Raw genomic sequence first — 14,201 nt, 5'->3', positions numbered from 1 at the left:
GACTTCAAGAGGGGGGGGGGGTAAAGTCTTTTTAGGGGACAAAGCCAAAGAATTTCTGACTTAGTAGCATTACTGATAAGATCAGATTAAATAGGAAAATAACACACTAGCTTTGGATAAATGTCTTTGGCTCACAATTTGAGGCAATAATCCAAAATTCAAATTTCACAGTAACACATGGGTTTGTTGGTGTTTTGAATATTTAGTTTCTAATGCCAAACACCAAAGCAGTGATCTGAGTTGTTGTTCCTTTGTTTTTCAGTGTTGCATTGGCTCCAGATTAGTATTTGCTTGATCTAGCCCAAATTATATATTACTTATGTATTTTACCATGCATTACTCTTGTTTCAACCCATCTAGGGTACCCATAAATTGATTCAGCACTGACAAAATCAAGAAACAGAAAACATGTAGGAGATAGATAATTTGGGCTATATATTTGTACATATGGGGAGGGGGGACTGGAAGTAAAGTATAGTGGAATTTATTTAAAGTGAATTAAATTTATTTAAAGTTTATATTTAAAGGGGACCAGGTATTGAAAGCATTTTGTGAAATTATCCTTGAGGTTTAAATGTATGTCTAAGATTACGATTATTATTTCATAACACTATTAACTATCTAATTGTATTCTTATGAAGAACAGTTATACAGATTCAATGGGGAACAATTCACAGTGGTATTACAGGGATTTATAGTGATTCAATGCTGAAATAGTGATTAGCTGTCTCACTACTAGGTATCTTACCCTATGCTATATCATTCCTAAATGGTTGTCCATAGGGGATGGGGGGTGAAGTCAATATTTAGAAATGGTACAAGTAAATGTACCATTTATATTTTAAAGGGATTTCCAGAATTGTTGCGTGTTTCCTCATGAAGAGTGGGAATACTGCTGTATGCTGTATGAGTGGGAGACTGATACTGCTTTTTATTACATGCCATTTTTGAATAGGCTATCATGGTTGCTCTTTGGATAAGGCCCCCCCCACTCCCTCCTAACTTCTCCAGACATAGTCCTATAATATATTTCACTGTTAATTGATCCCGTGATACATATTAGGTCCTTTGTTGAAACAGATTTTTGCAGTTGTGATGGAATGAAATCTAGTTGTACCTAAGTATGAACAATAGAATTGTGAATATAAATATTACTTGCACTGGTTTTAAAAATGCGTATAACAATGGAAGGAAATATCATAGGCTAATCGGGCTTATAGGAACACACTACATGTTATAAAGCAAGAATTTAAGTTTTATTGTCTTGTTTTATTTTTTTACAGCTTATAAGATTATATCTGGGACCATTGGGGGGGGGCACTGTTAGAAAAACAACCATGATATTTGGGTATAAGGAATTTAATGGTACGTTTTCATTTGTATAGCAGGTTTCCTTCAGAAGACGTCAACCCCTAAATATTTACTAGTAAACTATTTAACATTCATTCATCTTTCCAAATAGCCTGTAATAATTTTTGCTGTTTCAATTTCATCCCAGTCACTTTAAAAGAGCCTGATAGAGGTTTAACCTTGGACTACATAGAAAAGTGTGCTGATCTGTTACTTTTACATTTTGTGTGTGCATATTTCTCATCAAAAGTTTATTTGTAATGCCAGTAAAAAAGTAAACTTTTGTAAATTGTCAAGGGTTATATATGGCCCCATTGGGAGTGGGGGGATGAGGGGTCATACAATTGTAACATCAGCTATTATTATATTTAGAAAGAACTTTGAATGGGCAATTGCATAGTACATTTCTTATTCATTTTCTTATGCCCTAGGGCATAATTAACCATTATAATGGAATTATAAGTGAGAGGTTTTTTGCTATCTTGAAAAGTATTTGAGTAAAGTGAATAAGACTTAAAAAAAAGTACTATTCAAGATTAGGGTTAGTGAGAGGTAAACATTTTAATAAAACGAAAGTAGCGTTAGATTTCGTATTTTGTGCCTCTTTCAAATATTATATTTGTGTTTCTGACAATACACCCCAACCCTGATTGTCTCAGGGTTTTACATAACGCTCAAAGAAAAAAAAAATAAAACTCTTACTTTATAATATGTAGCATGCTCCTGTTAATAAGATAATCATCTTTTCTTCCATTACCATCCACATTTCAAATAATACTTTATCAGCTATTCTATTTTAGTTACTTAGGCAGAACTTAGTTCTGTTTAGTATAGGTTGGATCAACTTATGGTGCATCATAAGATGAGAAACAATGAAGCAACAGTCATTAGGGCTGTACATAGGGCCATTAGAAAAAGTAGGGTGCTATTTAGCAGTATGTTATAATTAATAAGCTTGATTCAACATACACTAACAGGTTTATGAAAGATTCTGGTCTGTAGCATTCTATTGGTATTTTTGCTGTAGTTTTTTTCTTGTTACCTTTTCTTCTAGAGTGAACTGGAACCCACATTAAGGGTAAAAAATTTCTGCTTGAACAAAAACTATGAGGCCTCTAACAAGAATCATTTGTTCAAATGCAAATTTATACTCATTTTAATGGAATTTTATTGATAAAAAATAGACAAACAATAGTGTATTGTCTTATATATACATACAAACAAAACTATAATGGCAAACATTGTACATTTGGTTTCTTACTGGCTAGTATCTACTTGGCCGGAAAGAGAATGCATTTACCATTCTGCTAAGTAGCCATTATCTTGGAGTAATTACGTTTTCTATCAATTGTTTAGCGAGTTCCTTCAGCTTCTTCGTGTGCACCAACTATAAATATGAATTGACTAACTAAAACTGGATCTATAATAAAGCAACTGTTTTGTGACTTAACATCGCTAAAAAGACAAGACTTTCATGCCCTTTGCCAAAAACCAAGATTAAAAAATCCTTGAAATTAATTTCTTTCTTTTTCACAAACCCCCTTTTAATCATATTTTAATCTAATGGCGGGGTGGACCCATACACTCTGGGTCAAGGGTCAGACCTCACAGGCCTATTGCCTTCACACCAATCCATAAAAAAACAGTTTATAATTTGTTGGAGGAACTAAGAAAAAAATGCTCTTTTAAAGTAAATCTATTGCTTCTACATAAGCCCCCTTAGGATCAACTCCTTAGATCTTAGATTGCTTAAATCTGCAATGAAAGCTAGTTGCAATCAGCAGCGAACTCAAAAGTACCTTCCTGGTGCACCTGTATTGAGGGTGTCTTATCCCAGTGTCGGTCCAACGAACACTCCCTGGAACTAAAAAAAGAACATAAAATGTACCTTTTTTTGAAACATAAAATATTGCAAAGAAATTTTGGGAGAAGCTGGGGGAATTTTATTGACCCTGGATGCATGTATCCCTGCTATGAGCAAGGCTGTATCCAGGAGATTTACCAGGTTTGATCCCCCCTTGACGTTTGTTTCAGCCCATAAAAATGTAACAAAATGCACAGAAACAAATTTTTTGATGTGTTTTTTAAAGTTTCTGTGTAACCTCCTACCCTTCCCCAGAAAAAGACCTGGATATGTCCTTGATTGAGTATATCCATTGAATATCGCGTAGGAGGAAGCTGTAGGCAAACGATAAAGGGAATTCACTTCTTATATGTTAAGCTAGCACCTTTTGCTTGTTTGCAGCACTTTAGAATATTATACACATAATTGTACATTTGAGGAAGGGGACATTAGACAAACCATATGGAGATCTTGTGTAACCATGCCTGTTTTGAATGAGTAACTGATGTGTTTACTACGGTGAATAAGGTAATATTGACATTCTTTTTGTTTGTTGTTTATTCCGGATGGGATGTATATTTATTTGTATACGTTTACTTATAGCATCCCGGTGGTGAAGAGGTACTCTTAGAACAAGCTGGAAAAGATGGCACTGCTGAATTTGAAGATGTTGGCCATTCTTCAGATGCCAGAGACATGATGAAAGATTATAAAATTGGAGTTTTAGATGAGGTATGTCTCTGCTGCTTGGCATGTATTTCACTGTCTTATAAACTGATAGATTTTGAATTCCCGTTTTTTATGGTTATAGAAGAGTATGTTTTGTGCTTACCAGTGTATAAAAAAAGTTGCTAAACTTTGATTGAGTGAAATTTTGCATTTGAGGTTCCGTCTTTCTGGGACTAAAATGAGGTCGAAATAGTTTTAATGCTCTTTTTAAAGAGGCCAAAAATATAAAAGTCGAATTTACTGAAAAAACAAATGTCATAAACATATTATATGGTGCTTAATAGATGTTGCGTCTGTTCTCTCAACCTTTATAATAAAGGAATAGATGCAAATGAATAAAATCAATTTATTCAGCATCAAAATTTGACCAGCAAATAAAAAGAAATAAAAATTAGTGAAGGGGGGGTTCTAGAACAATTATAGCATTAGAGGCTGGTTATCACATTTTCTTGAACTTTTGTTTGAATAATCTGATATTATGCTCTTTTTGACTAGCAAAGAATAATTGGGACAGCTAAAAGCATGACTGCAGGCATAACCTTCCGCTTCATTCTTGTATTGAAATTTTGCATTAATACCAAACTAATAAATACGTGGATATGCCCTTGAAAGTAGAATTTTAAAAGAGCAACACGTGACAAAAAACAAACAATTTATAGCAGTGTTATGCTTTATACGGTTGCCCCATCTTTCCTTGTCTGAACATACCTGTCATAAAACTCACCATGTTTTACTTTTTGTCTTTATCTAAAACTATTATCGTTCAGCTCTATTAAACAGTTCATGGTAACGAACTGAAGTAAGGAGCGACCCGGCTCAATAGTAACCGAAACTGTAAGAAATGGAATTTTGATACAAATAGTTACATCAAAAGAATCGCATTTTTATACTGATTTTAAAATATATAATTTTGTTTTATTGTTTTAAAAAGTAAAGTTGTGAGAAAGAGTCAAACTTTAGCGTAAAGAGCGGGATGTTGAGGAGGGGAAAACCTATTTCGTTTTAAGTTTTGATGTCGCTCCTTACTTGCAGTTAAAAAAAATTGTTATTTTTATGGCACTTGGTATTAACCAAGTGACATATAGCAGTCGCAAATTCTGTCGGTCTGTCGGTCCCGGTTTTGCTACTTTGGGCACTAATGTCGCTCCTTATTTGCAGTTAAAAAACTTGTTTTTTTTTATTCAATTTATTTCAGGGACAGTCTAGTGGTTATGAGATCTAAAACTGCTGTTTATATTACAACTGTTTCAGCAGCAACTCTTACCACTGAATTCCTTAGCTGTTACGGTTGTAAAAAAGTAGATAACAGTATTATAAACATAAAAAAGAGGCAGTTTCTTTCAAATAGACCTGCAGCCTAGTATACTTGAGCAACAAATAATGAATATATTGTTTATTCAGACGAAAAAAATAATTTTGAACAAAGAATCAATAATAAAGTTGAACTGAAATTCACTCTCCATTTCGAAACTCAGAGTTGATGCTTCAATGTACGCTAAACAAAATGATATCCCTATGAACCAAAACAGCTCTTATTGTTATATATTCCCTTTTCATATTATCAAAGCACATATATTATTCAGTGAGACCCAAAGCACCACCACATAACACATTCTTCAAGATAATTAGCCACAGATGTTGCATTTGAATTCTTAGCGTAATCTATAGGTGAAAGATTGTCAGAATCTAATGCATCTACAAGAGCACCGTTTGAAACTAGAAACTGGCAAATAGCTAATGCGCCTCGTCTGGCAGCATAATGTAATGGTGTGCAATTATCAGAATCTCTGGCATCTACAGTCACGCCATTGGAAACTAATAGCTGACAGATATCTAGTCTGTTTTCTTCAGCGGCTCGATGTAAAGCTGTTTTCTGGAGCTTAAGCCCAAAGCGCCACCAGAGGACACATTCTTCAAGATATCTAGCCACAATCATTGCATTTGAATTCTTAGCGTAATCTATAGGTGAAAGATTGTCAGAATCTAATGCATCTACAAGAGCACCGTTTGAAACTAGAAACTGGCAAATAGGTAATGCGTCTCGTCTGGCAGCATAATGTAATGGTGTGCAATTTTCAGAATCTCTGGCATCTACAGTCGCGCCTTTGGAAACTAACAGCTGACAGATATCTAGTCTGCTTTCTTCAGCGGCCAGATGTAAAGCTGTTTTCTGGAAATTATTCTTCAAATTTGGGTTTAATCCATTTTTTACAAGATATTTCACCACATCTGTTTGAAATTTGGAGTTATTATTTGTTAGTTTTTGTCTTTGCCCTTCTTCCAGCATACAGATTTGGTCAGCCACTCTTCTGTTAGGAGACGAGCATTCTTTATCATAACCCAATTCTCTCGTATGCCTTTTCTGAACGAGCCGTTCGAATTTCTCTGCTAACAACGACACTCTGTTTTCTTGTGATTTATTAGAACGTATGTTTTGATGTTCCATTTTTGAATTTGAGAAAAAAAACTTTTTCTAGCCAATAGTGATATTACACTTGAGAAATGTCTTTTGTTACTAATAGCTATTGCTAAGAAATTAGCTGTTTATATACCAAAAATGACGTCACGAGTTTAGCGTTACTGTGATATTTATAACCGAAAATGACGTCATCTATCTGCACTGTTGTATTTTTTATGCAATTTGAAATTGCCGCAATTCTAAAAATGACGTCATATTTTCATAAAGTCGTACCATTATACTATAAAAGAAAATTTAGTTGTCCGACTTTAAGAAAGTAAATTAATCCAGGGTGTGCCCGAATGCCAAAAGTTTATTTGGAGCACCATATCAGAAAAGGGGCCATCTGGGACAAGCTTGGCAAGACTAATTGTACTGCTTACATGCATGATTAATGTGCCCCGATCCTTTAATTAGGACAAAATCTTCTCTGTCAACGAGACGAAAAGCACACACCAGAAATCATTTGACAAGAATGAAAAAAAAAATAACAACACATAACCTTATCCCATGTAAAAGACAAAAAATTAACTGAGGAAGAAGCTAAAATCATTCTGGCGGGAAATTTGATCATCCCAGCGAGGGGATTAAGGTCAAGAAGCGTCGTTAATTCTTAAATAAATAATAATAATCAATATTGCGCTGTTTAGAGAGTGATCTCATATAGCGAGACACATTTCATCTTCGAAAAATTTCCTAAGCCATCACCTGTAGTTTAACCTCTTTTTTTTTGGGGGGGGGGGGGAGGGGGTAGGGTCTGGATCCTCCCTTCTGGATTGTCATTTAGAGGTATTTTTCTTTACATCTATTTCAAATGCAATTCTGGATATTCTGGCCTTCGATTTTAATCCTAAAACCTTGCCATAAGCGATTCACCCTTCTCTGCCAATCCTAGCTTCTTATTCTAAATATTAAAAGTAAGAATGGGAGTTTCCGCATCCGTCTCCACACGCTGAAACAAAAGAATGAAAAAAAGAAAGAAAAAGAAAAAAAACTTCTAAACCGAATAAATTCACCCGTCGTAAAAGCAAAAGTTGTGATGATTTTGTTCCGAAAACTAGTTTTTGATGTGGTCTCTGAATCTTTGTAAATATTTTATTCAAAAGAAATGTTTATGCAATATTTGACGAAAGTAAAACAGTTCAAAATAGGGATGATACCTTTTTATTGACATGAATAACATCACTTTTATTTTAGTGAATTTAAGTTTTTTATTTCTATTTAAGTGAATAACTTAACTTTTTATTGACAGTTATTCACTGTCAATAAAAAGGTAGCATCCCTATTTTGAACTATTTTACTTTCGTCATGGAAAGGCAGTGTGGTCTTCGAAGTTATATATGCAATATTTACGGAATTTATGGTCGAACTATCCAGATTTTTGAAATTAGGACGAGGAAGATTGTACCACCTTTATTAGAAATTCAACTTACATATAGGCAGCATTAAAGAAAAAATTTACAACTCAAGACTTTGGATGAACCCAGTTATTGAACTCTCTTATACAGATCTAGTAAATGAACCGGAAGTAACTTTTTTTCAGCATAAATATGCAAGTTTTAATTTTGATGCTTTAGTATGTTGTTGAAATATCCAGACTTTTGTATTTGGTTTTTATATCCACTTTATATAAATTTTATATTGAACTTTTAATATCCACGACATTCCCTATAGTGTCCTATATATTTCCGTATTATTCAGCTACTTTTAAAAGTTCAGTCCTCTAAAATTTATCAGCCACAAGCGCGAAGAATTTTTTGTTTGTTTTTTGAAAGATTTTATCAGAGATTTACAGACGTTTTACAAAACGTTTAGATTTCAAACAGTTCGTGGTAACGAACTGTAGTAAGGAGTGACCCGGCTCAATAGCAACCAAAACTCTAAAAAATGGGGTTTTGATATCAAAAGCTACATCAAAAGAATCGCATTTTAATGCTGATTTTAAATATATAAGTTTAATCAAGTTTAGTCTTACCCATCAAAAGTTACGAGCCTGAGAAAATTTGCCTTATTTTAAAAATAGGGGGAAACAATCCCTAAAAGTCATAGAATCTTAACGAAAATCACACCATCAGATTCAGCGTATCAGAGAACCCTATTGTTGAAGTTTCAAGCTCCTATCTACAAAAATGTGGAATTTCGTATTTTTTGCCAGAAGACAAATCACGGGTGCGTGTTTATTTGTTTGTTTTTTTTTTTTTTTTCAGGGGTCATCGTATCGACCAAGTGGTCCTAGAATGTCGCAAGAGGGCTCATTCTAACGATAAGTTCTAGTGCCCTTTTTAAGTGACCAAAAAAATTGGAGGGCACCTAGGCCCCCTCCCACGCTCGTTTTTTCTCCAAAGTCAACGGATTTAAATTTTTAGATAGTCATTTTGTTCCGCATAGTCAAAAACCATAATAACTATGTCTTTGGGAATGACTTACTCCCCCAAAGTCCCTGGGGGAGGGGCTGCAAGTTACAAACTTCGGCCAGTGTTTACATATAATAATGGTTACTGGGAAGTGTACAGCGTTTTTAGGGGATTTTTTTCGGTGTTGGGGGTAGGTTTGAGGGGAGGGAGCTATGTGGGAGGATTTTTCCCTGGAGAAATATGTCATGGGGGAACAGAAATTCAATGAAAAGGGCGCAGGATTTTCTAAAATTACTATAAAAAAAACGATGAAAAAATAAACATGTAAACGTTTTTTTAATTGAAAGTAAGGAGTAGCTTTGAAGCTTAAAACGAACAGAGATTGTTACGCATATGAGGGGTTCTAAAAATACTTTAGCATAAAGAGCGAGGTATTTAGGAGGAGATAAATACCCCGCTCTTTATGCTATAGTATTTTTAGTAATTTCAACTATTTATTCTACGGCCTTTCTAATTCAGGGGTCATTCTTAAAGAATTGGGACAAAACTTACGATTTAGCGCAAAAAGCGAGGTATTAACGAGGGTACAAACCCCCTCATATACAAAATAAAAATTTAAGAATATAAAAGTTTGTTACGTAAGCTAATTCTTAATTTACGTATATTTTTTACTAATAAAAACATTCGTTAGAAATTAAAATTTATAGTTGCCTTTTTATGTAACCGAAAAATTGCAGGGCAACTAGGCTTTCCCCACCCTTATTTCTCAAAATCGTCTGATCAAAACTAAGAGAAAGTCATTTAGCCAAAAAGGGAATTAATATGCAAATTTCATTTTAATAATTTATGTGTGGAGAGCCAAAATTAAACATGCATTAATTCAAAAACGTTCAGGAATTACATAAAAAAAAACTAGTTTTTTTTTAACTGAAAGTATAAAAACTTTAGCGTAAAGAGCAAGGGATTGCGGAGGGGACAACCCATTTCATATACGGAGTAATTTCTGTTCGTTTTAAGTTTTAATGTCGCTCCTTACTTTCAGTTAAAACAAACTAGTTTTTTTATTATGTAATTTAAGAAAGAAACAGAGATTTTTCACACATCTCATCGATACTGATAAGGCATTTACAAGACATCAGTTAAATGTTACTAGGTCAGAAAATGAAGCAGAAAAATAGAGAGGGTAAACTTCATATTTTATACCCCCTTCCCACTAAAATCATCCTTTTATCTTCCCCCTAAAACGATAGCTTTAATACAATTTATGATATTTACAATTTATTACAGGATGACAATTTAATACCGATTGTAATACTTTTCAGGTTAAAACTCCTTTAAACGCTGATCCTACGGATTTCCTTTTTCGTTTTTTTTACGAAGTCTTGCGTAATGAACAGAAAGAAACAGAGATTTACAAAACGTTTAGAGATTTACAGCAAGCTGTAATCTCGTACTTGTAAACTTGCTGTGTATTCTCCCACCTGTAAATATTCACTTTGGTTTTGTTTTGTTATTATTATTACTTATATTTCAAACAGTTCGTGGTAACAAACTGTAAGTTAAGAGCGGCCCAGCTTAATAGTAAACGAACTCTATGAAACTGAATTTTGATACCAATAGATACATCAAAAGAATCGGATTTTTATACTGATTTTAAAATATATAATTTTGTTTTATTGTTTTAAAAAGTAAAGTTGTGAGAAAGAATCAAACTTTAGCGTAAAGAGCGGGATGTTGAGGAGGGGAAAACCTATTTCGTTTTATGTTTTGATGTCGCTCCTTACTTGCAGTTAAAAAAAAATTGTTATTTTTCTGGCACTTGGCATTAACCAAGTGACATATAGCAGTCGCAAATTCTGTCGGTCTGTCTGTCGGTCCCGGTTTTGCTACTATAGGCACTAGTGTCGCTCCTTATTTGCAGTTAAAAAACTTGTTTTTTTTTATTCAATTTATTTCAGGGACAGTCTAGTGATTATGAGATCTAAAACTGCTGTTTATATTACAACTGTTTCAGCAGCAACTCTTACCACTGAATTCCTTAGCTGTTACTGTTGTAAAAAAGTAGATAACAGTATTATAAACATAAAAAAGAGGCAGTTTCTTTCAAATAGACCTGCAGCCTAGTATACTTGAGCAACAAATAATGAATATATTGTTTATTTAGACGAAAAAAGTAATTTTGAACAAAGAATCAATAATAAAGTTAAACTGAAATTCACTCTCCATTTTGAAACTCAGAGTTGATGCTTCAATGTACGCTAAACAAAATGATATCCCTATGAACCAAAACAGCTCTTATTGTTATATATTCCCTTTTCATTCTATCTAAGCACATATATTATTCAGTGTGACCCAAAGCACCACCACAGAACACATTCTTCAAGATAATTAGCCACAGATGTTGCATTTGAATTCTTAGCGTAATCTATAGGTGAAAGATTGTCAGAATCTAATGCATCTACAAGAGCACCGTTTGAAACTAGAAACTGGCAAATAGCTAATGCGCCTCGTCTGGCAGCATAATGTAATGGTGTGCAATTTTCAGAATCTCTGGCATCTACAGTCGCGCCATTGGAAACTAATAGCTGACAGATATCTAGTCTGTTTTCTTCAGCGGCTCGATGTAAAGCTGTTTTCTGGAGCTTAAGCCCAAAGCGCCACCAGAGGACACATTCTTCAAGATAATTAGCCACAATCATTGCATTTGAATTCTTAGCGTAATCTATAGGTGAAAGATTGTCAGAATCTAATACATCTACAAGAGCACCGTTTGAAACTAGAAACTGGCAAATAGGTAATGCGTCTAGTCTGGCAGCATAATGTAATGGTGTGCAATTTTCAGAATCTCTGGCATCTACAGTCGCGCCTTTGGAAACTAACAGCTGACAGATATCTAGTCTGCTTTCTTCAGCGGCCAGATGTAAAGCTGTTTTCTGGAAATTATTCTTCAAATTTGGGTTTAATCCATTTTTTACAAGATATTTCACCTCATCTGTTTGAAATTTGGAGTTATTATTTGTTAGTTTTTGTCTTTGCCCTTCTTCCAGAATACAGATTTGGTCAGCCACTCTTCTGTTAGGAGACGAGCATTCTTTATCATAACCCAATTCTCTCGTGTGCCTTTTCTGAACGAGCCGTTCGAATTTCTCTGCTAACAACGACACTCTGTTTTCTTGTGATTTATTAGAACGTATGTTTTGATGTTCCATTTTTGAATTTGAGAAAAAAAACTTTTTCTAGCCAATAGTGATATTACACTTGAGAAATGTCTTTTGTTACTAATAGCTATTGCTAAGAAATTAGCCGTTTATATACCAAAAATGACGTCACGAGTTTAGCGTTACTGATATTTATAACCGAAAATGACGTCATCTATCTACACTGTTGTATTTTTTATGCAATTTGAAATTGCCGCAATTCTAAAAATGACGTCATATTTTCATAAAGTCGTACCATTATACTATAAAAGAAAATTTAGTTGTCCAACTTTAAGAAAGTAAATTAATCCAGGGTGTGCCCGAATGCCAAAAGTTTATTTGGAGCACCATATCAGAAAAGGGGCCATCTGGGACAAGCTTGGCGAGACTAATTGTACTGCTTACATGCATGATTAATGTGCCCCGATCCTTTAATTAGGACAAAATCTTCTCTGTCAACGAGACGAAAAGCACACACCAGAAATCATTTGACAAGAATGAAAAAAAAAATAACACATAACCTTATCCCATGTAAAAGACAAAAAATTAACTGAGGAAGAAGCTAAAATCATTCTGGCGGGAAATTTGATCATCCCAGCGAGGGGATTGTCAATATTGCGCTGTTTAGAGAGTGATCTCATATAGCGAGACACATTTCATCTTCGAAAAATTTCCTAAGCCATCACCTGTAGTTTAGCCTCTTTTTTTTTTGGGGGGGGGGGGAGGGGGTAGGGTCTGGATCCTCCCTTCTGGATTGTCATTTAGAGGTATTTTTCTTTACATCTATTTCAAATGCAATTCTGGATATTCTGGCCTTCGATTTTAATCCTAAAACCTTGCCATAAGCGATTCACCCTTCTCTGCCAATCCTAGCTTCTTATTCTAAATATTAAAAGTAAGAATGGGAGTTTCCGCATCCGTCTCCACACGCTGAAACAAAAGAATGAAAAAAAGAAAGAAAAAGAAAAAAAACTTCTAAACCGAATAAATTCACCCGTCGTAAAAGCAAAAGTTGTGATGATTTTGTTCCGAAAACTAGTTTTTGATGTGGTCTCTGAATCTTTGTAAATATTTTATTCAAAAGAAATGTTTATGCAATATTTGACGAAAGTAAAACAGTTCAAAATAGGGATGATACCTTTTTATTGACAGTGAATAACATCACTTTTATTTTAGTGAATTTAAGTTTTTTATTTCTATTTAAGTGAATAACTTAACTTTTTATTGACAGTTATTCACTGTCAATAAAAAGGTAGCATCCCTATTTTGAACTATTTTACTTTCGTCATGGAAAGGCAGTGTGGTCTTCGAAGTTATATATGCAATATTTACGGAATTTATGGTCGAACTATCCAGATTTTTGAAATTAGGACGAGGAAGATTGTACCACCTTTATTAGAAATTCAACTTACATATAGGCAGCATTAAAGAAAAAATTTACAACTCAAGACTTTGGATGAACCCAGTTATTGAACTCTCTCAGACAGATCTAGTGAATGAACCGGAAGTAATTTTTTTTTTCAGCATAAATATGCAAGTTTTAATTTTAATGCTTTAGTATGTTGTTGAAATATCCAGACTTTTGTATTTGGTTTTTATATCCACTTGATATAAATTTTATATTGAACTTTTAATATCCACGACATTCCCTATAGTGTCCTATATATTTCCGTATTATTCAGCTACTTTTAAAACTTTTTTAAAAGTTCAGTCCTCTAAAATTTATCAGCCACAAGCGCGAAGAATTTTTCGTTTGTTTTTTGAAAGAATTTATCAGAGATTTACAGACGTTTTACAAAACGTTTAGATTTCAAACAGTTCGTGGTAACGAACTGTAGTAAGGAGTGACCCGGCTCAATAGCAACCAAAACTCTAAAAAATGGGGTTTTGATATCAAAAGCTACATCAAAAGAATCGCATTGTAATGCTGATTTTAAATATATAAGTTTAATCAAGTTTAGTCTTACCCATCAAAAGTTACGAGCCTGAGAAAATTTGCCTTATTTTAAAAATAGGGGGAAACAATCCCTAAAAGTCATAGAATCTTAACGAAAATCACACCATCAGATTCAGCGTATCAGAGAACCCTATTTTAGAAATTTCAAGCTCCTATCTACAAAAATGTGGAATTTCGTATTTTTTGCCAGAAGACAAATCACGGGTGCGTGTTTATTTGTTTGTTTTTTGTTTTGTTTTTCAGGGGTCATCGTATCGACCAAGTGGTCCTAGAATGTCGCAAGAGGGCTCATTCTAACGATAAGTTCTAGTGC

The 14,201-nt window shown here is 34.0% G+C and overlaps 1 protein-coding gene across 1 annotated transcript in view; it reads left to right on the top strand.

Moving 5' to 3' along the window:
* Positions 1 to 14,201, top strand: part of LOC136034548 (cytochrome b5-like) — a 57,011-nt gene that overhangs the window by 8,401 nt on the left and 34,409 nt on the right. Inside the window, exon 2 of the mRNA XM_065715780.1 lies at positions 3,797 to 3,925. Within this exon, the coding sequence (XP_065571852.1) occupies positions 3,797 to 3,925 (129 nt within the window). The remainder of the gene's footprint in view (positions 1 to 3,796; positions 3,926 to 14,201) is intronic.

This window comes from Artemia franciscana, chromosome 13, assembly GCF_032884065.1.
Source record: "Artemia franciscana chromosome 13, ASM3288406v1, whole genome shotgun sequence".
In the NCBI taxonomy this organism is placed as follows: domain Eukaryota; kingdom Metazoa; phylum Arthropoda; class Branchiopoda; order Anostraca; family Artemiidae; genus Artemia; species Artemia franciscana.
Note: the sequence above shows the minus strand (reverse complement) of the source record. Positions and strands in the feature narration are given on the sequence as shown.